Source organism: Siniperca chuatsi, linkage group LG20 (genome assembly GCF_020085105.1).
Source record: "Siniperca chuatsi isolate FFG_IHB_CAS linkage group LG20, ASM2008510v1, whole genome shotgun sequence".
Taxonomy (NCBI): Eukaryota; Metazoa; Chordata; class Actinopteri; order Centrarchiformes; family Sinipercidae; genus Siniperca; species Siniperca chuatsi.
This window is the reverse complement of record NC_058061.1, coordinates 5642698-5667273: the sequence shown is the minus strand read 5'-3', so window position 1 is coordinate 5667273 and position 24576 is coordinate 5642698. Positions and strand designations below refer to the sequence as shown.

Below are 24576 nucleotides of genomic sequence, written 5' to 3'. Positions count from 1 at the left end.
CTACTAAATTAACTTCATAATACACAGTAGTTAGTTCCAGGCGAGAGATATTGAAGTTAAAGTATTTTTTCTTAAATCTAACTTTGTCTGTTAGGTCAGGAGGGGATGTAGTGGGATTTACAGCAGGTAGAATCAAACAAAATACAAACATTACATAAGCAAACCTTTGAATGAAAGAAAATGATTAGAAATAAAGTTGTTCAAGAAATAAACCAAAACAGTGCAAAAAGAAATATACAGATGCATAACATAAAATAATGATAAATTAAAAATGTTAATGTGTACCTCTATTCAATCGACCAAATGTCTTATAACTTAAAAATAACTATTTACAATAAGACATGCCACAGTGTTGCTCAGGTGTGTCATTTTTTCTTTTAAACTATTCATTTTCTGTTTTGTTCTTATCACTTCCTTTTCAGCCTTTCTCTTCTCTCTCAGGGGTAATACATTCAGTTCATTTACACCCCACCTGATAGTCTTAATGGACAGGTTCTCATTTTTTCAAGTCTGTCTTACAACAATAGTCAGGTGCCCACATGCACATCTAAACAGTACTTGCTTGCTGTAATCATTCCTCCTGTTCATGCTGGCCATGAAGAGATCTCTTTCTAACATGCTTCCAATGAAGGAAGCAGGAAACATAATCTGAAGTCAAAATGGTTATACAAATCAAGCGAGTATCATCCAAAGTGAATCTTTTTAGTACAAAATTCCTTCTTTGTGTCACCTACTATGAGGGTATTTCATACTAGATACCCACTTTATTTGTTTAACTCCAACTGCTGAAGCCTCAAATCAACTTCAGCTGAGCTCTGGAATATATTTCCACACAGAACGAGGACTGTAGATGTGGTCCCCCATCACTTCCATTGAATTTGTGTTAGGAAGGGATGGATCTCTTTGCTTCCAGTATGAACAGAGCAGTGGTGGAATATAAGTACTGTACAATTTTGAGGTACTTGTACTTTACTTGACTATTTCCATTTTATGTTGCTTTATACTTCCACTCCACAACATTTCAGAGGGAAATATTGCACTTTTTACAGGTTTAGATTGTTAATTCGAAATATAAATCATCTAATAAATTATGATATATTATTATAGGTTAAGCTACCCAGCAGTAGCTGTTAAAATTAGCTCCACCTTTATCAGCTGTAACATTAAAGTGATGTACACACATGAATGCATCACTAATTATAATCCAGTAATAAAATCTATAGTTTTATTCTGAAATTGGCCATTCCGCATAATGAGTACTTTCAAAAAGTACTTTTACTCATGTAAGATTTTGAATGCAGGATTTTCACTTCTGTATTTCTACACTGTAGTATTGCTCCTTTTACTCAAGTAAAAGATCTGAATACTTCTTCCACCACTGGAACACAGGGAATGATTACAGTGACCAGGGACTATTATTATTATCTTATATATTTTAATAGCACATGTCTTCTGTTTATGTATTTGTTCTCATTCCACACTTGCTTTGGCAATGTTAACGTCTGTTTCCCACGCCAATAAAGCCCCACTGAATTGAACTGAATTGTATTGGACTCTACTAATGCAGCCTACATTTAGGCATGTGAGTATTGTTTTAAGAGAAACTTGAAAAACTGGGAACCTATTTTAGTAGTATTGGTAACACCTGTGATTTTCCAGCTATGACAAATGAGAATGTCTGCTATGTTGACGAACAGGCTGGACCAGCTTTGACTTGTCATAGAAGGAAAAGCACAGGTGAAACTGATCACATACTGATTGTTCCCTCCTTTGTCATTAAGCCTGCATGCAGACAACAAAGGCGATGGAAGTGCCTCACATAAATGTTATGCTCATTATTAACTTAATTAGTTACACCTGTGTTTGATGAGTCAAAATGTCTGTTGCTCATAGCTCATTTTGAGCCTACTGGCTTGATTATATTTAACTTAATTAGATGTAAACTGAAGAAAGTGTGTGTAAACTAAAAGTTGAAAAAAAATATGGATGAACTTTTAGAATTATAAAGCAGATAAACAAACAAGGCCATGTGTCCCTACCCAGATATTAAATTTAATGGTTCCTACATTTAATATTCTAAAGATGTGTGCAACCCTAAAGGTGTTAAATGAGTTCAATTGGTTTCCCCCCCTGAGTGCACTGTGGAAGTGAACGTGCATAACAACAGGGATCATGCGGATGGGAGGAGTAAATGAGGACTGCAAGCCTGTAAAACACGTTCCGTAAACCCTTTCTTCTCTCTGCAGCCGGAGCTAACGTTACAGCTCAGCTCTCTGTTTCCCGAGCCACCACAACAGTCCTGTGAGCATCCCCCCGCCCCCCGGTAACCATTTTAGTTGTTTTTATTTGGGCGGTGAGTCGCGCTGCTCAGCAGAATCAAGAGTCACTGTTTGGGATGGATGCTGCTGAGGGAAGCGCCCCGGTGAGCCGGCTGGAGAGGAGCAGCCACACGGCGTTCATAGACGACAACACACTGTATGTTTGGGGAGGTTACCAGGTAAGAAACGTCGGTGTGTAATGTATAGGCTACCTGTGCAGGTACATCTGCGAGGAGCCGCCTCACGAGACAAACAAGCCTTTTCAAAGGCTCCAGTTCTCTAAAGGGAACTTCACGGGCCCTCCAGGTACACCAATATTCATCTAATGTTCGGGGTTTTTTTGTATAAGGACATGCAGAAAGTCGCCTTTTTACTGTATTTTTTTTTTTAAATTAAGACTTTTATTGATACACTCAGTTGCCAGTTTATTAAGTAAATTCTACCTTTTTTTTATGAAGGTGTTGATTCAACTCTATGGTCCTTTTTTGGAGGATGTAGTTTGTGGTTTTGTGCAGTTGAACTGTGTTGCATTATACTGAGAGGTGTTTCTAATAGCTTGTCTACCCTTATTGATATAAGCGGAGTGGACACAATATTGTAGACAGCTCTCAGTGTAACACAGTTCACCAGCCTTCAAAATGATTGTTAACCTTCATGTACATAGGATTTATTGCAGGGCTGTTAGACTGCATTGGCTTTGGTTAATAAACTGGAAACTGAATGTATATCTACATAACAATGTTGACGTGGAAAACATGTAGAAATGTTCTCAAAAGCAACTTAATCGCAACAGAGCTTGAGGATCTTTTATTTATTTTTAATTTATTTTTTCTAAACTTCCTCCACATGAACATGTTTCAACAAGAAAGCCTTTCTCAGACGTATCTTGTTGCATCCTGATTGTTGCTACAGGTGCACTATCATCTAAAGTTTGTACTGGATCAGAAAATGTCAAACCATACATATGAACATGAGCCATGGTAGTCAGATTTTGCTGTTTTTTTTTTTTTTTTTTGTTGTTTTCAGCACAGTAGCAGTTTTAATCTAAAATTGTGCCACTCTGCATCCAAAATCCTTATTTTATTTATTTATTTATTTATTTATTTATTTATGGTGGCTTTATTCAGCAGATAAGGGTTAATAAGCACACAGTGTCTTCAAACATGACTTTATCTCCTGCTTTTTCCCCTCACAGGTGGCTGCTGGACAGGACATCATGTTGCCCAGTGATGAGATATGGCTCTGTGATTTAGACAGCGGGACGTGGTGAGAGAGACAGAAGGCTGTTTATCGGCACTGTGTCATCTTGACATTCAAGCTACGGATGTCGGCCTAGAGCATGTTTTTGTTTGATAAAGTTAGTTCTTTAGAAACGGTACAAACAACATACAGTAACTGCACAAACTTGATACAGAGAGGCTCCAATTTTTAAAGGGAGAATTTGTCTGTCTGTCTACTAAATACCAAATTAAAACTAGTCTTTTGTTGTTTAGTCACTTCTGTCAGGTGCAAACAGTTCCTGTGTTTGACACCAAAGCCAACTCTCGCTATGGTTGAGTTTACATTTACATGTGTTCAGCTTGCTGTCTCTAACCACCCGTGTGTGTGTGTGTGTTTTGTGTGACAGGGAGCGGAGGGACATCGCTGGAGACAAACCCCCAGACTTAGCAGGCTTCTGTGGCTCTCACGTTAACGGCGTGCTCTACATCTTTGCAGGATGCGACCCCCTTGGATACACAAACCAGGTGCGTTGCTGTGGACAACCACAAGTCGGGGACCCTTGTTGTCTGTAAAAGCAGCCAGTTTGTGCCTCTCGTGTATTCCCATGGCGTTCGAGTCACTGAGCTGAACATCTGTTTTCCTGAAAGATAAATACCCAGTGTTCTTTGAAAGAGCCAGAGGGTTGTTTAACATCACAACCTTCTGTTCTGAAGGCATTTCCAAAATCTCCAAAGACTCTCCTAACCATCCATATTCTGTCGTCTGCAAGATAAATACTATTTTTCCCAAGTTGAGATTCTTAATCAAAGTAAAGGTAGTAGCTGGAAAGACACATGATGTGGTGCAATTTGTAGGCTACGACATGGGCCCAAACTTTTAAAGTTGTATTTCTCTCTATTATGGTGTTGTTTTCATACAAAATAAGGCATTTAGAGGTAGTATATTTTTCTTGTGTTGTACAAAATAGGTAAGGAAATATGTAATTTCCTGACTTTTAATATAGCGCCATCATCAGGTCAAAATTTTGTCCAGAATCTGTCCAATAATCTGGTTTCTGACCAAATACCTGAAAAGCTAATGACATTCCCATTAGGCTCAGCTGTGCCTAAACAAAGTTTTTAGTGCTAAATAGCAGATGTTAGCATGCTAATACACTAAACTAAGACAGTGAACATGGTAAAAATACCACCTGCTAATGTTAGCATTGCCATTGTGAGCATGTTAGCTGAGTTAGCATTTAGCTCAAAGCACTGCTGTGTCTAAATACAGCCTCACAGAGCCGTTAGCGTGGCGGTAGACTCTTAACCTGCCAGTATGCTTCGTCAGAACTGTTTGTTGGCTGGCCGAAGAGCTTCGGAGACCTTCTCCATAACCACCTCAGTATTTTCAGCGAGGTCTGTCCAATTAACGCATATAAATTACAATAATGAGTTTGTGATCCAACACAAACTGATCACTGGAGCTTTCCATTTGGGTTCATAGGAAATCTCAAATCTGCTCTGGCCTTTTTAGTGATTCAGATCCTCAACGGCAAAGAAGGATTTGTCCCTTTTTTTAAAAAAATGTATTTATTTTTGTCTCATTTGATCATTAACACGATGACCCCTTGATTGATCAGATGGATTTAACTCTCCTGTTTGTAGATGTTCAGCGTTGACCTCACAGAGCAGCGCTACTTGTGGAAGAGAGTGACCGATACCAAGGGAACGACACCGTCACCGCGAAACAAACACTCCTGCTGGTTACACAGAGACAGGTCAGTACTGTCTGTGGGAAGTCACACCACATCTCAAGACACAAACTGCCCATGAAGAGTAGCTGGACCAGCGCATACAAAAGGCTGAAAATGAGCTCCAGCAGAACCCTTTTCACCCAGAAGAACTGGTCATTTTGTGTCTTTTTAAATACAGTCACGGCTTTACAGGAGGAAAAGTAGCTTTAACACCTCAAAAGGGTTTTAAGGGATATTTTGAAGAACTGGAACAAGCAAAACGTTGAGTTAGAAAAAGGAAAACCCTCTTCTGTGGATTTCATCTGACTTTATTTATTTTTTTGACATTTTTCTCACAAATACTTCCAGGTTCACATGTGAATTAATGGTGTGAAGAACTCAGTATTTTGTCTTTTGTGTGCAGATTAATCTACTTTGGTGGCTATGGATGTAAGACCATAGGGGAGGTACGAAACACATCATCAACAAGCTTCATCGTGGAAGAGATGTCCTGGGTAAATGATGATGATACAACAGCAGCTGCATATCTAATGAGTGTGTTGCGTAGTCACTTGTTTTGTACTCATGATCATATTCCGATCTTGTCTTTCAGACAACAATTGGAAACACGTTATTTAGGTGCTGGGGCTGGAACAATGAAGTCAATGTGTTTGACACGCATACTGCTACGTGGAGCACGCCAGAGACTCGGGTGAGTAGTACAACATGATTTCATGTCGAAGACTCGCGTTAACTGAGAAGGCCTAGTGTTAACTCTTGCACTTTTTCTGCATAATATTTACTTTTTAGACAAATACAAATGGGGAGAATTGTTACAAATCTTACACTCTATATAAGTATATGATGGCCATGTGAATTTATGATACGTTTACTGTATTTATGTAGGAAGGGTATGAAAATAGCGTGTTTTTTGTTATGTCCAGGGTCCTGCTCCCGCCCCCAGAGGATGCCATGCCAGTGCCCTTCTGGGGAACAAAGGTTACATCTCTGGTGGCGTGGTGAGTTGGCTTGATGTTCCTGAGCAGCTTATATACACTAAGTTATAAAGCCAAAAGTATGTGGATGTTTCTATTGTGTACTTCTGGTCTGGCGCTATCTTTCATGGTTTTGTCCTAAGTTCTAATTTAAGGGAACTCTTAATGATACAGCATCCAAAGATATTTCAGACAATAGTGTGCTACCAACAGTTTGGGGAAGGCCCTTTCCTGTTTCAACATCCCTTTCCTGTTGTGACGTGACAATGCCCCCATGCACAAAGTCCAGATCTATAAAGAAATGGTTTTCATTGAGTTCTGTTTGTAAGACCTCGACTGGCCTGCACAGAGCCCTGTTAAACTCCATCCAACACCTTTTGGGAGGAACGCCAATTGTGAGCGAGGCCTTATCACCCAACATCACTAAGGCTCTTGTGGCTTAATGGGCGCAAATCCCTGCAGCCAGGCTTCAATATCTTGTGGAAAGCCTGAAACCAGATGAGTGGTGGCTGTCTGCTAGCAGCCGACTAATGCCTATAGTTTTTGTAAAGCGATCTTCAGCAATCCGGTTTGGGTGTCTACATATTTTTGGCCATAAAGTGTCTGACCATGTAACTGGGTAGCAGGCTTTTGACCGTACATACTCTTAATGTTGTAATGAGTGAACACTTTTTGTATATGTTTGCAGGAAACGGCAGAGTTGGACATGTTCTGCTTGGACCTGGAAACCTGGACCTGGACTCAATTGTAAAACTTCCTCCTTTCACACATACAGTACTTGTAACGTTCGTAGAAAAGGTTTCAGTTGTAGTCATCTGGACACTGTTTTCAGAATCAAGACGTTTCGGCTCCCATCCGGAAGTCATTCTCAATTGTGAAAAAATTGGACGGGAACTGGAAATTTAAACTACTCTGAGTTACATAAGCCCTGCCCTCAGGAAGGAATCTGCCTGAGTATCTGTAAATAGCTAGTTTCACCTGAAACTGACCTAATAGTTTCAAGATGGCCCAGTAATCAGGCCTATTGTTCTCTGGCTGCATCTACTTCATCACTGCTAAGTGCCTGATTAGCATGTGATAGGCGTGACCAAGGTGATAATACACTCTAATAGACTTTGGGCAGATTAAATCTCAGACCACCATTTCTGTTCAAAGAGGGTTCTCTTTCTTCACAAAAATGGCTTCCTTGACGCCCGTTCAAACCAACTCTTCTCTCTACTAAGAATCTTCACCTCGCTGTCTTCAAATGTGTGGTTTGTAGCTTTTAAATGCAAATGCACGGCGCTCTGTAATCCTGAGTTAGCGTGTCGTCTGTGCTGATAAAGTCTTTTGTGAAGTGGCTGTTTGGTTTCGCCTATGTACCGTTCTTTGCAGTTTTCCTCACTGCACTGAATGGAGTAGACTACATTGCTCTGTTTCTGTGTGGGTAACCTGTCCTTAGGGTGAACGAGTTTCTGTCTTAAAGTGTTGCCTGGTTTAAAGAAGACAGGAACATCGTGCTGTCTAAAGATCCTTTGTAGTTTTTCAGACAGTCCAGATACATAAGGAATGGAGACACCGTTCCTTCTTGGTTCAGTTACACTTTTGTCCTGTTTTTGGCTCTTTTAACTTTGTTGATAGCCCAAGTAGGATAACCACAGGCTGAGAGTGCATTCTGGACATGCCTTTCCTCTTTCTTCTTACCCTCTGAGCCTGTGGGCACTTCTTTGGCTCTGTGCTGTAATGTCCGGATTACACCCAGCTTGTGCTGTAGTGGATGGTGTGAGTCAAAGAGCAGGTATTGATCCGTATGTGTTGGTTTCCTGTACACTTCTATCTGGAGCTTTCCGTCCTCTCCTCTGAGAGTAGAACAATCAAGAAAGGCCAAGCGGTTCTCTTTTGCATCCTCACGCGTGAACTTGATGTTGGGGTCCACCGTATTAATATGCTCTGAGAACGCTTCCAAGTCTTGTTTCTTGATTTTCACAAAGGTGTCATCCACGTAACGGTACCAATGACTTGGTGGTGTGCCCGGGAACGAGGGTAATGCCTTCTTCTCAAACTGTTCCATGTACAGGTTGGCCACAATGGGAGAGACCGGAGAGCCCATAGCACAACCGTGAATCTGTCTGTAGAAGTGTCCCCGGAATTGGAAGTAGGTTGTGAAGAAAGAGGAAAGGCATGTCCAGAATGCACTCTCAGCCTGTGGTTATCCTACTTGGGCTATCAACAAAGTTAAAAGAGCCAAAAAACAGGACAAAAGTGTAACTGAACCAAGAAGGAACGGTGTCTCCATTCCTTATGTGTCTGGACTGTCTGAAAAACTACAAAGGATCTTTAGACAGCACGATGTTCCTGTCTTCTTTAAACCAGGCAACACTTTAAGACAGAAACTCGTTCACCCTAAGGACAGGTTACCCACACAGAAACAGAGCAATGTTGTCTACTCCATTCAGTGCAGTGAGGAAAACTGCAAAGAACGGTACATAGGCGAAACCAAACAGCCACTTCACAAAAGACTTTATCAGCACAGACGACACGCTAACTCAGGATTACAGAGCGCCGTGCATTTGCATTTAAAAGCTACAAACCACACATTTGAAGACAGCGAGGTGAAGATTCTTAGTAGAGAGAAGAGTTGGTTTGAACGGGCGTCAAGGAAGCCATTTTTGTGAAGAAAGAGAACCCTCTTTGAACAGAAATGGTGGTCTGAGATTTAATCTGCCCAAAGTCTATCAGAGTGTATTATCACCTTGGTCACGCCTATCACATGCTAATCAGGCACTTAGCAGTGATGAAGTAGATGCAGCCAGAGAACAATAGGCCTGATTACTGGGCCATCTTGAAACTATTAGGTCAGTTTCAGGTGAAACTAGCTATTTACAGATACTCAGGCAGATTCCTTCCTGAGGGCAGGGCTTATGTAACTCAGAGTAGTTTAAATTTCCAGTTCCCGTCCAATTTTTTCACAATTGAGAATGACTTCCGGATGGGAGCCGAAACGTCTTGATTCTGAAAACAGTGTCCAGATGACTACGACTGAAACCTTTTCTACGATAGAACACTCCTGGACGAATGAGGGACTACACCGTCCTACTTGTAACGTTCTTTATTATACGTTTGATTTCTACAGCTTTTCTTTCCAATTATTTACTGACTTCTGTTGCATTCTGCTCTGTGTGTGTTTCTTCCCACCAGTAACATCCCCCAGTCCTGTACGCCTCTGGGGCGCTCCATGTTCACCATGACGCCCATATCAGATCACACCCTCTTCATATATGGAGGTCTCGGCACAGACGGAAATACTCTTAGTAAGTCTTGGCCTCAGAATAAGTATCGCTCTCTAATGCTTCTACATTTAACTCTGCATGCTCAAAGTCTTCACGTAAGACTCTGCTTCATGGACAGATTATAAGACAGCGGGCCCCTGGACACAGACCTGTAAACGGCACCCACTCCTTTGTGGTCGCAGAATGACCACAAAATGAAGCGACGTCATTTTGCGTCTCTTTGTGGTTTTTGTGTGTTTGTGGTAGTTTTCCGTTTCTTTGTAGATGTTTGAAATAACTTTAATATTTCTTGTTTGAAAGTCAAACAGAGGCTCTGGCCCAGGGGCCTGTGCCTGGTAGGCTCGTTCAGTAATCATCCATGCTCTGCCTGATGCTAAATGTTGAAACTATCAAGGGAAAAACACTATCTGTATATTATTATAATCGTCTTGATCCTTCATCTACCTTGGACAAGTGTGCCCAAGGTTGAAGGACATTTACCAAGGACATCATCATTGCTCAAGAGGTTACTTTTCCCAAAAGAGAAAGTGAAGCTCCCTGTGGTTTAATTTGTATTTTGTCATTAACCTCTTTCTGCTAGATGATGCATGGCAGTTTAACACGCAAAAGAGAGTGTGGACCAATTTGACACACCCACACAAGGACAAGCCCAGGTAGTTAATTTGTCATTTGAAGTGCAGTATGTTTCTGCTGGCATGAGAGAAAAGATCAAATTTGATGTTTGAGTGCGGGGGAGAAGGAAAGGGAATAAAGCTTCTTTTCGCCCAAATGTTCGTCTTCTCAGGGTGTGTCACACAGCGTGCCTGGGAAGTGACAACGATGTTGTTGTGTTCGGGGGAAGCAGCAACATGTGCATCCTCATGGACTCGGTATGTGATGGGAAAACTTTAACTTTTGTGAAGGATTTAGCAGTAAATGCTACTCTAGTCTTGATAGTTAAAGTTGTTATTTGAAAGCTTTATTATTAGGTCCACAGCCAGGTCTTAGTGAGTATAACATTGTATAATCTTTTTCCCTTAGGATTGTGCAGACGTCAGCAAAACACTGCAGCATTATGCCTTTGAAAACCCCTCATTCGTTCTGTAACATTGTTTTTTAACTTGTGTAATTTGTCAAGTGAACCAATTATAGCTCAGTGATTAAGTAAAAGTGTTGCAGAAAGTAAGCTTAAGTGGTTTAAGGACTCAAAGTATTACAAAAAAAACTAGGACTGGATTACTGAAAATGTCAGTTGTATATGTTCAAATGTTGGCACCTTGTGAAAACTGCTCAGGGAATTGTACAGAAATAAAACACTAGCGGCATGAAACATGTTGATGATTAGCAGTTATAATATTTACCATGTTCACAATCTTAGCTTAGCCTGTTAGCAAGCTAACATTTGCTAATTAGCACTTACTTAAACAGTACAAGTACAGCTGAGGCTGAGTCATTAGTTTGCAGGTATTTCATCATCCAAGTATTGGACAAAGTTTAAAAACTGGACCTGATGGTGACACTAGAAGAAAATCAGGGGATGAATAAAGTCATACAGATTCATCATCTGGGGACTTTTTTATTTATTTATTTATTTTTTTAAATAAGAGGTGCCAATCCATCCAATAGTTGTTGTAGAGAGAATTTCACTCTGGACCAAAGTAGTGGACAGGCCGATGTTACCATCCAGGGGAATGGATATGGAATTTTCTTTAAAACAAGTTTCACCCACATTTTGCTGTTTTCCGTCCACAACAGTGCCCACAAATAATACTTCTTAAATTCTAAGAGGCTATATAGTTTGAAAATAGAACAAATAACAGTATTTCATCTGTCATCTAGCGTCATGTGATTGTCAATCCTCTTATCAGGTGGCTGTTCTGAGGGCTCCATCCCAACATCACTGCAGAGACGTGTTCATCTTTCAGACGCAGCCATACTCCCTCTTCAGGTATGTTGAACCATCCATGTTTATTTCTAATAATATCCATGTTCCAGAATACGACAGCGCTGAACTCATATTTGTGTTAGTGGTTGGTCACATGCATTTCTTGTTACCACTGCACATTGTGTACACTGGCAGCATGTTTGCATGTTGTCTCCATTCACACGTGATTAAGCAGTTTTAACAGTCACCAGAGACCCTTGGAACACTTCCAGCTATTTATGCTCTCACTCTACTGGACCTGTACGCCCGCTCACACAACAGAGGACATGGTGTTATGCTAATGAGCTTTACGTTATGTATGGGTAGGCAATAGGCTGACATTTTATATCATAGTCAGATTAAAATTACCTCAGAACACTTTATGAAAGTTCATTTTCTGACCAACCGATGAAGTAAAGTGTCTGGTTAATTTTATTTTTTTGATCAGATGCACAGTATCCAGTGAAGTTTTTGTGGATGTTTAGCTTTTCAGATTGGTTCCTTTTTAAAGAGCAGTCTCGTCAAACAAAATAACTGCTCCTACTATGGCAGAAGTGTGGCTGTGATCTGCCACGTATAACAGGAAGCTAGTCAAAATTGCGTTCAGCTTTAGAAAAAAGGTCTACAGCCATGCTAACGTAGCAGCTCTGAGTCTATACATGGGCACAGCAGTGCTTTGAGCTTAATCCTAACATGCTGTTTAGCAGGTATGTTTTCACCATCTTTGTTTAGTTTTGCCATTAAATTTGGTACATGCTGCACCTTCATGGTTAAAGGATGAATCCTAATTTTGGAAAGTCTGGGAATTGTAGGAAACTAGAATAGAGGTAGATTGTGGGTGTTTCGGGTAAAATGAAACGCTTAATAAAACATACCCCATCACAAAATGACTTCTGTAATGCAAATTACTGCCAGTGTGGAGGGTTTACAGAAGTTGTTTTGAGAGTTTGAAACAATCAATTTTGAAGCAGTCCAGAGGGCAAAAACACCTCTGACTCAAGGAGAATGGTAACAAATGATAGTACACCAGTATACAGAATATCATGTTGGATAAATAAAACATCAGTTCTTGTCAGGGCAGAGCTACAGTTATTCATTATTGCATGAGTATATTTTAAATGTAGCTTCAGAGCTTCTGAACAAACAGTGTGGTTTTCTTTCTTTCTAGATTGTGTGAGGACCTCATAGGAAGAAAGCCGGAGCTGTTTGGGAAGCAGCTGAACTGGCTGCCATCAAAGCTACGCAGCAAAATTGACAAGCGAGTGGCCTTTTTCTCTGCTATGACGCCAGTTCTTACAGCTTGAAGAGAACTTTTTTTTTTTTTTTTTTTCTCTTTGTGACAAGTTTCTGAGCCAGTCACTTTATTACAAAAATGTGTTTTCATTCTTGTCAGGAATGTGTGATTTTTGTTTAATGATTTAAAAAAAAAAACAACAAAAAAACATGGTGCTAAAGTTCATTGTTTTTAACGTAAACAATATGTAAATCAAGTTTTTGCCTTATTTTAAACAGCCACTTTAGATTATGTAAACTTTTACTCTATATATAGTGACTTTGATTATGTGCAATCTGTTTTTGAATAAAGGTATTGATGTATATTACTGTGGCATTATCATTTTCTAAATGACGCTGTAGACCAAAAGCATGAATAAAGCAAAATTATCATTTTCTTAAAAAGCAAAACTTCAACACACTTAAATATTCCACTTTTAATTAAATCAGCTTACATGATTAAATCAATGTATGATTTTCTTTCTCAATATCAGTGTGAAGTAGGTTGTAGAAAATGTCAATTTCACAATGATTTGACACTTGAAAGGTACAGTATGTAGGATTTAGTGGCATCTAGCTGTGAACTTGCAGTTTGCAGCCATTTGAATACTGCTCTCATCACCCTCCCTTTCCAAGCTTGTAGGAGAAACTCTGCTGGCCGCAAAACTCATGAAATGCCCTATCTAGAGCCAGCGTTTGGCTTGTCTGTGGGCTACTGTAGAAACATGGAGGTTGCAATATGGTGGCCTCTGTAGATTGTAAACGGCTTAGTCTAAAAGTAGTGAAAACAATTCTTATTTTCAGGTGATTATACACTAATGAAAACATACTTATATTCCATTTCTGGATAATAGCTCCTCCTAATGTTACACACTGGACCTTTTTTAAAGCATCTGTCCAGAATCTGGGCTGCACTTAACTGCTGAAGGATGTGTACATAAAAAGGTAAATGTTACCTGATAAAGATTAAAAAAAAATAATTATACATGTGTTAAGCACTGTAGTAAACTTAAGGTTTATTTAATAGTATTCCCTGTGCTTTCTTCTGTTACTTCCTCTTGTGGGTTCCTGTTACAGACAGAATACCATTTCACTTCAACCTGTAGTATCATTGTTCTTCCCTAAAGGGAAATTTCATTTGGACTAATCAAATTTTTCAAGAACCCATAACCAGTACCTCTTCTTTACTTAAATTTGAAAATCATATTTCTGACACAAAAGGCAAAGCAGAACCAGTCAGGGGAAATTTTTTAAAAATAGCATTTTTTCATTAGCAAAAAGTGATTTTGAGGAAAAAGCCTGATTGTTGGTAGTGACAGCAGAATCACAGGGCAGCTCGTGCTGGAGGTGGACCGCTTCGTGTCTGTTGGACACGTCTGTAATTTCACACAGGCCGGATGTAGTTAGCAGGCAGCATGCCCCGCTGCCCTGTGCGCTGGTTGCATCCGAACATCCATCCGTCGTCTATCGGCTCGACGTCTAAGATCAGATCGCCCTCCTGGAGAGAAACTTCATCTGCTTCTGCTGCCATGTAGCTGTAGATGGCCTGGTAACGTTTCTGTGGAGTTGAATCAAACACACACAGAGGAAATGAATAAACAGAGGCACTCACACACAGATGCACCAACATAATAAAAAAAGAGTATACAAAGTCCAAACATTGATTTGCATTGAATTTCCCTACTCAGTGTAATAAACAAAGTATAAACACACCCTCATGCAACATATACTGTACACACAAATGCACAAGCACATGTAGCAACTACACAGGCAGTTGGCAGACACTCAACCACATACATAAATACATTCACAGATTCACAGGAACACTCACATTCTGTATGAACTAAAATTAAAAAGCGTAACTATTATCAAACAAACATCATCACAAACTAAATAAATAAATGTAAATAAAAGACTGAATGCAAAATTGAAACTGTATATTACAATAAAAAGCCAAAAATAGCCTAGCACCACACACATGCTACACTATATGGCCAAAAGTATGTGGACACCCTTGTCTTACACTTTTGTGTACTTTTGGTCTGAGGCTGTTTTTTATAGCTAGCTAGGCCCCTTAGTTCCAGTTACAGGAAATCTTAATGCTACAGCATGCAATGATATTTTAGACAATACTGGGCTTCCAAGTTTGTGGCAACAGTTTGTGTTTATTTAATGTTTATTTGTATAGGGACAAATATGTAGCATAAACCAATGCCACACACCACGGCATTTATACCCTAAGCTAATTTGCAATGCCTGTCCCTAGATGGGCCTTTAAAATATATAAAACTCAACAACAAATACACAAGAGACAGTACAAAACACAAACTCAATAAGTACGTGCATTAAAAACTCAAAACTCAACAAGAAAATACAGACAGAACAATACAAGACACAAATTAATACAATAAAGCACCATAAAACAAGAAGCAACAGATCATTCATGACTACATGACTGATCCCTCTTCAAAAACTGTTTCAGTTTGAGTTTAAAATGATCCCAGTCAGGATCCAGTTTGACTTCTGTAGGTAAGGAATTCCACATTTTGATCCTCCCTTTCCTGTTTCAACATGACAATGCCTCTGTGAACAAAACAAAGAAATGTTTTTTCCCAGTTTGGTGTCGAAGAACTTGACTGTTATGTGCAAAGCCCTGACCTCAACACCATCCAACACCTTTGGGATGAACTGGAACACCGACTGTGAGCCAGACCTGATCACCCAGCATCAGTGTTGGACCTCACTGATGCTCTTGTAGCTGAATGGGAGCAAATCCCTGCAGCCAGGTTCCAAAATCTGGTGGAAAGCCTTCCCAGAAGAGTGGAGGCTGTTACAGCAGCAGATTAATGCCTGTTGTTTTAGAATGAGATGCTCAACAATTGCATGTTGATGTAATGTTCAGGTGTCCACATACTTTTGGCCATATAGTAGGGTTTTTTTGTATTAGCCTTACCCCTCCACTAGATGGTGCTACAGCAGCAGGACGCATTTGCCCGATCGGCTGACTGAATCTCTCAGGGTTGGGTTGCTCTTCATTGTCTACACACACACACACACACACACACACACACACACAGTTAATATATACAGTTATTTAGAGGAGTCTAAAAAGGTGTAAAGATGTGCCTTACCTTGTCTATTTTCAGGAGGAGGCGCGTCACTTCGAATCCTGCTCTTCTCAAATTCTTCATGGTACTTTATCTGCACATACAGGCAGTAACACACACACACACACACACACACACACACACACACACACACACACACACACGCACACACATTAAAACCACATTAGGACACTACACTCTCAAATTTAACTGTTGAACCTCACCTTGTCTGTGACACGTAGCTCACAATTTTAGGAGGTGCTGAGAGAGGATGGGGGGGGCTATCTCTGCTACAGAGGCAACAGTTTCATTAGAGAATAAATCTACTTTCAAACCGCCGAAGACTCCAAGCAAAGAACCACCTGTCTGTTTTAAGTTTTCAGGTTTGGTGCGTTGTATTTCCTTATCTTACAACAACATTTTACAGAAACAGAAAGATAAAATGTACCAATAAAAATGTATGTATTAAAAATGTTGTTAGCTATGTTTTTTGGATTGTAAAGCCCTCTGATTTTCTCCTATATAAATAAGTCTGGAAGAGGAAACTGGATGTTGAATAAGGAAAAGAAGGAGCAGCCCTCTGTGTCCTCAACAGCCCTCAGGAGGAGCAAACAGAGAGAGGATATGATGGGAGAAAGAATGGAGGAGAGTGAGGGACTAAAAAAAGGCAAAACAAAAAAATTAAAGAAAGAAAGCTGCCAATGGAAAAACAAGTTACTAGTTTTTGCCCTTTTGACATGCAGCTTATCACCCGTCATTCCTTTCTGCAACTAGTGCTCTCATGAGAGAAAAAGGAGAAAGTTTGTGTGTGTATGTGTGTTTCAGTGTGGTATGCATGCGTCTACCAGTGTGTGTGTGTGTGTGTGTGTGCAGCAGAGAGCGGACGTTCACTTTGTGTCCACAGCTGAGAGACTTTGACCATATACGGCAGCTGCTCCTCAGTGGACGGGGAGAAATGTCTGAAATGTGCCTGTGTGTCTCTGCAGGATCGCACTCTTGACATCCTTCACTGCTGTGTGGAGCAGTGTCTTCCCTCAGCTTTGTGAACTGAACCAGTCCGCAAATCTACCAGTCCTGCTCTGAAATGGCTCCTGTTATTGGACTGTGATGCTTGATTATTGTGTGAGGGAGATGGCTCGACTTGCTGTTGGCATCTGGCCATATCATCCTTGTTTTTTTTTTTGTGCCTTATGAAAAATAAACACTGCACTCCATCAGTTTTGGAACAGTTAAAAGTGTTATAACAGTGAGATATCTACCAAATTTTTCACTAGGAAGTTAGATTAAGGATTAGTTTCTTTTCTGAACAGAAGTCAAAGATTTTTAGACTAGAATGAAGTTACAATATGATATGTCAATATGTAAAATTGAGTTATTGACATTTTGTTTGTAATGCTCAGAGCACTGAAAAATTCAAGTGCAATGTGTCTTTTCATACACAACGTCCCAGTTACTGCAGATAATCCACAGAACATACTACAACAGTTTTTACTAGAAGTACTTTGTACCGAAGAAATAGCCTCCATGAAATCAGTTTACGTTGTGTTCTGTGGATTAACTAACTTGGTGTCAGACCTCTGAATCGCTGTCTACATTTCATCTACATGTAGAGCTGATGAAAAATAACTGTGACAGAAAACGTGCCACAAAATGTTGAAAAGCCTTACAGAAACTTACAGAAATAACAACTCTTAAATTGGCATATTTCTTCATTGCTCTTGAAAAATGTTAAGTGTTCCTAGCAACCGCTACCGCAGCTTGTAAGTGGACTGAAAAGGACGTCAGTAGGATGGATACGTCACTCGCTATTAGTTGGTTAGCAAAATAACCGCACCTCCCAAACAGAAAACTGCTGACATGGACACATTGTCAAACGAAATGGCTAAATCCAAAAGTAGGGACACTGTTTTTGGAAAATCTCTGAGATATCTCAAAACCTGGGCACGTAAAACCCAAAATTATCTGCACGACTAGATACCACTTGAAGGGAGAAAATATATTGTTTTGTAACTTGGTTGATCCGACCCTTTAAGATTTTCCAGTATTTCTCAGCAACTTACGTTACTGATCTGGTCTTGTGTCTTCTTCACTCTCTGCATCTCCGGAGTGTCGACCACCACGCTGAAACCTTTCCCCTTGTTCTTTTCAAAGTCCTCCTTGTAAAGAGCCTGAAATTTACAGTTGAATAAAATATTTTAAAAAACATCTCATTTAGATGATATTTATTAGATGGGAAATACGCTAATTCGCTTACTTGCTGAGTTAGATGTGAAGATTAATACTTCTCTTGGTCTGTATGCTAAATATGAAGCTACAACCAGCAGCCGATTAGCTTAGCTTAGCATAAAAACTGGAAACAGAAGGAAGCAGCTAGCCTGGCTTTGTCCAAAGGTAATAATCCACCCACCAGCACCTCTAAAGCTCACTAATTAACACAACAGATCTTGTTTGTTTAATCCGAAGACTTCCTGGAGGAAGTCAGTGCGCCCGGCCAAGAAATAGTCCAACACATAACCCCCCCGTAACATCGCAACTTTTACACTTTTTTACACAGTTTTTTCATGGATTAAATAAATGACATATAGCTCGAGCTTTAGAGGTGCTGGTAGGCGGATTTTGTTACCTTTGGACAGAGCCAGGCTAGCTGTTTCCCCCCTGTTTCCAGTCTTTATGCTAAGCTAAGCTAACTGGCAGCTGGTTCTAGAGCCAAATATTTAACGGACAGACATGAGAGTGGTATCGATCTTCTCATCTAACTCAGCAAGAAAGCGAATAAGCATATTTCCCATAATGTCAAACAATTCCTTTAAGATTGACTTTAAGACAAATATGATAAATGACACAATTGGAGTGAAACTGTTTCAGATTCAGATACAGTTTCATCTTTCACTTCAGCTGAAAACATGGAGTTTTAAGCTGCATTCATGGTGTATTGGTGTCTGTTGAATGACATCCCACTGTTACAAAAAAATTATCATGTCTACTTGCAACCTACTGGTTACAGGGTACATGTCTATGAACTGTGTGCAGTTCAAGTAAAGAGCGATTTTCTTTTCTAATACTGTTTCATTTTAATAATTTTTAGAGGCCTGAAGAGGTTTACAGTATTTCACAAAAACAAACATAATTTGGAGCGAAAGCTGTCCTTTTCTTATTTGTGGGTCTTATTTTGCAGGTTGGAAACAACTGCACTTGAAGGCTGCTGTGATTTTTTAGTCTTGAGTCAGTCAGCAATGATAAATTCAACATAGCCTGAATGCAGCATTGGATCAAAACCACTTAGGACTGATTTAACAAGCAAGTTCAAGGGACAGATTTTTATAAAAGTGCATGCAGACACATACATATACAGAGTTAGAGGTTGGAAAGACGTCACATCTAAAACTCGTCTCTAAAAATGAAGAAAAAGGTCAATCGACGAGCTGTTATGACTGCAGAGACGAAACGAAGAACTGAAGATTCAGTGTTGTTAGATTATTCGATGCTCTGCGGTTTTTGAGGCGAACCGGACGTACGTTACTGATCTGGTCTTGTGTCTTCTTCACTCTCTGCATCTCTGGAGTGTCGGCCACCACGCTGAAACCTTTCCCCTTGTTCTTTTCAAAGTCCTCCTTATAGAGCGCCTGCAAATTTGTAGGAGGATTTAAGAAACTCTTTGAAATTAGATAGAAAGACCCCTGAGGTTAACTTCTCAGCTCAAAGAGGGTTGTAGTCTTCAAAATGACAACAAATAGATTACAAGGTTAGATATTAAGAGGTTGCACGCACACTTTTCCTAAATGTGATTCACAAATATAAATAAACACATAGATGCTGCGCTTTATATTTGTCATATTTCCTTGTAAGTTTCGGCCTGGGGGAAACACTTAAACAAACAAAGCCGAAATGTTTACTTGACAGTAAATCTGAGATCCCCACACATTGCACACACACTCGCGCTCTCTCTCGCTCTCTCTCTCTCTCTCACACACACACACACACACACACACACACACATGACTCATGTTCTTGCTATGAGGAATATGCTGTCTCTGTAAGAGAGCTCGACTGCCGAGACTTTTATGGTTATAAACAATGAACTGGGTTGGTTGGATGAGACGAGAGGAGAGGTAGAGAGAGAGAGGAACAGAGAAGAGGAAACAGCTTTTGGTGTAAATTTGATCATGATGTTTTCATAACAATCTTGTAGCATAAGGTTACATGATAGTTTAAAAGGGTTTTAACCAAAAATGGAACCACTCTTGCCTAGTCTTTGAAACAAGCACCTGATGTAACCACAGACATTTAGAGTCTAGTTCAGAAATTTAGATTCAGCTAGTATGAATGTAACGCTGGTTCACTTATTCCGCTGCGTCACGTTTTACATCCCGTGTTTCATGAAAATCTTTTGGTTCCAGGTCAACGGTATTGGAAAAGACGGTATTGGAAAAGACAACAAATTGTGGTCAGGCAGCAGTAAATATGCGAGCAGATTAGCTCGCTAGCGATAATGCTAGCTCGGCTTCCCCCACCAGTAACGTTTCTATTTCACACTGAAAACGTTTCTACCTTTTGCAGCCTCCAAATGTTGAGTGACAAGACAATCCCTAAAGTAAAATTCAAACTGGAAAGGAATCTCTTTAATGTTGCGTGACTTGGGGACTTATCCCTTTGATCAGGTTAAATTGCTGGCTTGAAGAGTGTGATTAGATTGGAGAGTTCAGTCAGGGAGGCTGAATTGAGCCGGTGCCACATGAGAGACCGAAAAGCAAGAGAGATGTTTTTAAAAGTACTGTCCAACTTCTGATCACTTAGGAGAAACATTTACACTTTATAAAGCTCAGAATTGGTTTGAGTTCAGTCTCAAATCTTTACATCAAAGTCAAGCTAGCATGCTCTCATTTTAGTACTTGGTCAAAGGGTTCATTTGATTAAATCGAAGGAATCCAATTGTCATGAGAGGTGTGTCCTCGTCTCCTGCTGTGAGACAGATATAGAGAGCTGAGTGAAGGAGACAGATAGAGAGGGAAAGACACACCGATCCACGATGACGCAACGAGATTAGGACGAGAATCTCTGCCGGTGACAGAAAACAGAGAGTGAGCAGGAGTGATAGCGGAGACAGAGGCGTGTGACGTGGCTAATCTGTGGGTGTCTGACCTGGCTATTGAGCATGCTCTGTTGTTTGAGACGCAGATTCTCGGGGGTGTCGGTCACTATGGTGAAGGAGGTTTTGGGGTAATGCCTGAAAGAAAAGGGGAGAGTAACAGAAATCACTTACTCACCAAATCAGTGTTAGAGGTTAACATTAGCCCTGGTTTCTAGCTTTTAAATGCCATGTCTGATCTAATTCTAGGTAATAGAAAATGTAGTATACTCATCAAGATAACATACTTTGCAAAGAAATACATTTTGTTATCTTGAAAGGAAACATCTCCTCGATCAAGTATCACAATTCTTACCAGAAGAGGGATTAACTCTAGAATTGTGGGTGTATAAGATTTTTTGGTTTCGGATGTGAGAAGACGTAGAGGTGATGTTGAACTGTCCGACAGATTTGATTCCAGGGTACATGAGTATACGTTTTTATTTTTTTATTTTGGATCAATGTTTCTTCATGTGGCAATCTAATATGACAACTTTTTGGAATCTTATTGTAACATTCGCGTTGAGCTCTGCACTAATTTTATATTTTGAATCATCAAAATGATCCGTAAACAAAATAATATCAAAAGCTTTACGCTGATCTAATTTAGAGTTTATCTAAAATTTTTCACACCTTAAGATAAGGCACGTAAAATCAACAAATAACAAAGACAATTGTATTGGAAAAAATATACTATAATATATATTTAAAAAAGTATCTATTCTATTTACAAATCCCACTAAAGGTTTACAAATGATGGTTTTCTGCAGAACACCTGAAGGCAGCAAAATCCATAATAACCTAATAATATATTACAGAATATTAGACAATTTTTACTACTAGAAAATATGCAAAATTGTGGGTATATTTTTTGGCTCCTTTGGAAAATTTTGGTTATCTTGACTTGTAGATTTTCTCAATTGTAGAGGTGATGTTGAACTGTCAGGCAGATTTTATTTCAGGGTACATGAGTATATGTTTTTATGATTTTTCCCATATGTAATTACTGTCAGTAGTATCCTTCTCCTTTATGCCATTGCATTGGACTGATCTGAATGAGTTGTAGATTAGATTAGATGTAGGATGTTTTAAGGAACTACTGTGGAAATTAAGTGCTGGCTAGATGTAAGTAGTTTTATTGGTTTTTCAAACCTGAGATGTATGGTGTTTTTATTTCACCTTAGGGCAGGCTGTTTTGTTTTTGTGTCCATTAACAAATGGAGGATGAAATACGACTTGAATAAATGACGAAGAGGCAGCACTGCTGTGTGGTTATGAAAGTCACAAATGTGCAAATATTTCATCACTTCTTTCATCTCAAGTTACAATGAGGAATTGTTTGGGATCACATGATTCAATCTGTCTGTTCACACTTCCCTTTTCCCTCACCTCCACACACACACACTGCAGCTTCCACTGCCCATCTGTGCGTCTCAGCCACCACGGAAATAAACATCCACTTGTGTCGTGACAGGTTTTGTTTGTGATGAAACGACCAAAACCTCCCAAAAATGACAACTTCTGCTGCTTTTGGCAGTTATAAGTTTACAACTTTAAACTTAGACTTTCACTGAAAAGAGGATAAATAAAAGATGTAATGTAGATTTATAATACTGCATACTTTGTGGTCGAAAGATAATTCAGATGTGCTTCCACACAGAATTCAGATGTAGTCCTGTTACTCTTTAAGGGCTGTCTGAACTGTTTAGTCATTGTAACCATCAGGATGATCAGTGTGGTGTAAACACTCACATACTGCAGTAAGGTTTCTTCTCAAAGCCTTTGTAGGTCGTCATGCTCAAGGCCATCTTGCATACCTCGCAGCTGAAACAGCCTTTGTGCCAATACTAGATAGAGGAAGAGAGCGAAAAGTCAGTGAGAGAAAAAGTGTACAATATTAAATTCTATCCATTGAAATAAAAACATCCTGGTGGCTTGTATTAAATTATGAAAAATACTTATTCAGTCTTGCTGATTTGACTTGGTATCAGCTAAAAAAAAAAGAGAAGAGAGCTTCGATGTAACTTGAGTGGGAAAATTCCTTTACTGCTCTACACGAGAGCACAGCTGTTTCTATGCTTCTCTGCACTGAACAAGTGCCAATAAGAGATGGTTACAGTGCAAAATTACCACATGAGAATGAATATTGTTTGTTTAAATGCATATTAAAACCTGTGTACTGTCAGTCGCCTGATTAAAGTATTGGATTAAGGTATGGTTTGTACTCCCTACTACTCGACTCCCTCAGTAACCTGTTTAACCCAATCAAATAAATCATGTAATGTCCAAAAATATGTATGGAAACATCTTAGTGCCACAAAATAAAAAAGCCCAATTCCAGATTATCTTAATGGAAATTCCATACATGAAAGGTGTTTTGCTGTTTATCCAAAAACGTATAGTGTTTGAACTCTCTGTTACCTGTGGATAGAAAAAAAACACTCTCACGTGGTTTTACTCCGTCACCTTTGTGGTTTATGCACCATCTCAGAAGAAAGTCACTGGCACTGGCGAATAATCCAGCTCGCCACTATTAATCACATTATTTAGCTTTGATTGTGTCCTTTAATTGATTAAATTAACCTAGACTGTTTGTCTTTATCTGGTTGTAGTCACATTATCAGAGTACATCTTAACAAGCTGATACTGACACACAAAGACACAGTGTCTATGCGCTCTGTCCTTATCTACCGGATGTGGTTTTTCTCATCATCACTCCCTTAGTGTGTCTTTTTTTTTTTTGTATATATATATATATATATATATATATATATATATATATATATATATATATATATATATAAATAAATATACACATACTGCATGTTGTTGTGTATGTGTGTGTACACAAATAAAGGTATATAGTTAGCCACATAATCAGCCAGATAATTTCATACAGTGGTAACTCATCACGGAGAGGATATTGTTTGGCATTAAGTGCACAAAAGTATATTATTTTAGTTAAAACTGGATATTATAACAATAACAACTAGTCTCACAAAACAGTTGGTGAAAGTACAATGGGATAACTTCTGTTATAAATAAATTTGAATTGAACTGAAAGTAAAAAAGACCATCTTTGGTCAGAGCCTGCTTTCTAAAAGCATTTTATGACCTTTTAGCCATGAATTCTAATTTTTCCTGAAGGAAAATGAGAGGTCTGCACAGAGACTAAATCTCTACGGATATTAGCGAAATTTGGAATATTAAAGTGATATTTCGTTAGTGAGTGGGGTTAGACTTGTATCCCTTACCTTATCAAGGCAATTTATTTTTTCTGTGGGGTAAACTGGTTTATTGCATCTTCCACAGGGCGGATTCATGATGGCGCAGAGATTCCTCACAAAGCAAAAGCTCACTGATCCAGTAAAAAAGTGTTCAGAAGTAAAGTACAGGTTGTGATGAGCAGCGGGGAAAGACACCGTCCGCCTCTTTTTCTACGCCTGCAGGCATTTCAATTAATATACGGACGCGACCTCAAGGCGAGGAGGAGTCAAGCGTGAAGCACGAAGCCGTCATGGTGCCTTCAAGAACAGTCGGATATAGGAGGTTTCGCTTGTTGTGTGTGTGTGTGTGTGGGTAACCAGACAGGTGTCAAAATAGCGTGCAGATTGTCTAAACATCAAAGGTTTGTTGATGCAATTTTGATTTTATC

General features: G+C 39.4%; 2 protein-coding genes across 6 annotated transcripts; one reads left to right on the top strand and one right to left on the bottom strand.

Moving 5' to 3' along the window:
• Positions 1 to 1956: 1956 nt before the first annotated feature.
• Positions 1957 to 13015, top strand: LOC122867468 (kelch domain-containing protein 1-like). The gene is made up of 13 exons (XM_044178291.1): positions 1957 to 2497; positions 3514 to 3584; positions 3946 to 4063; positions 5183 to 5295; positions 5675 to 5765; positions 5864 to 5962; positions 6195 to 6269; positions 6934 to 6992; positions 9423 to 9535; positions 10095 to 10167; positions 10299 to 10383; positions 11362 to 11441; positions 12586 to 13015. The coding sequence occupies exons 1-13, from the start codon at positions 2396 to 2398 to the stop codon at positions 12719 to 12721; spliced, it is 1215 nt and encodes a 404-aa protein (XP_044034226.1). The 5' UTR covers positions 1957 to 2395; the 3' UTR covers positions 12722 to 13015.
• Positions 13016 to 13111: 96 nt separating this feature from the next.
• On the bottom strand, positions 13112 to 24385 carry LOC122867469 (LIM and SH3 domain protein 1-like). 5 transcript variants are annotated; one of them, XM_044178293.1, is made up of 8 exons: positions 24176 to 24383; positions 22674 to 22768; positions 20936 to 21020; positions 19312 to 19419; positions 17857 to 17964; positions 15821 to 15890; positions 15643 to 15728; positions 13112 to 14247 (listed from the first exon to the last, which is right to left on the bottom strand). In XM_044178293.1, exons 1-8 carry the CDS (start codon positions 24242 to 24244, stop codon positions 14074 to 14076), a joined length of 795 nt encoding a protein of 264 aa, XP_044034228.1. In that variant the 5' UTR covers positions 24245 to 24383; the 3' UTR covers positions 13112 to 14073. The 5 variants fall into 5 exon arrangements, with proteins under 5 accessions (XP_044034228.1, XP_044034231.1, XP_044034232.1 ...); XM_044178296.1 differs by lacking the exon at positions 24176 to 24383 and adding an exon at positions 23343 to 23481; XM_044178297.1 differs by lacking the exon at positions 24176 to 24383 and adding an exon at positions 23287 to 23306.
• Positions 24386 to 24576: the final 191 nt, after the last annotated feature.

What these genes read in the sequence shown, in the direction of transcription:
- LOC122867468 (XM_044178291.1), top strand. Translation starts at nt 2,396, where the DNA reads ATGGATGCTGCTGAGGGAAGCGCCCCGGTGAGCCGGCTGGAGAGGAGC. An exon ending in CCCTTGGATACACAAACCAG is followed by an intron (nt 4,064 to 5,182) that starts GTGCGTTGCTGT and finishes TCCTGTTTGTAG; the next exon opens with ATGTTCAGCGTTGACCTCAC. An exon ending in GTTACATCTCTGGTGGCGTG is followed by an intron (nt 6,270 to 6,933) that starts GTGAGTTGGCTT and finishes ATATGTTTGCAG; the next exon opens with GAAACGGCAGAGTTGGACAT.
- LOC122867469 (XM_044178293.1), bottom strand. Translation starts at nt 24,244, where the DNA reads ATGAATCCGCCCTGTGGAAGATGCAATAAACCAGTTTACCCCACAGAA. An exon ending in AAATAAATTGCCTTGATAAG is followed by an intron (nt 22,769 to 24,175) that starts GTAAGGGATACA and finishes TCCTCTATCTAG; the next exon opens with TATTGGCACAAAGGCTGTTT. An exon ending in AGAGCATGCTCAATAGCCAG is followed by an intron (nt 19,420 to 20,935) that starts GTCAGACACCCA and finishes ACAAATTTGCAG; the next exon opens with GCGCTCTATAAGGAGGACTT.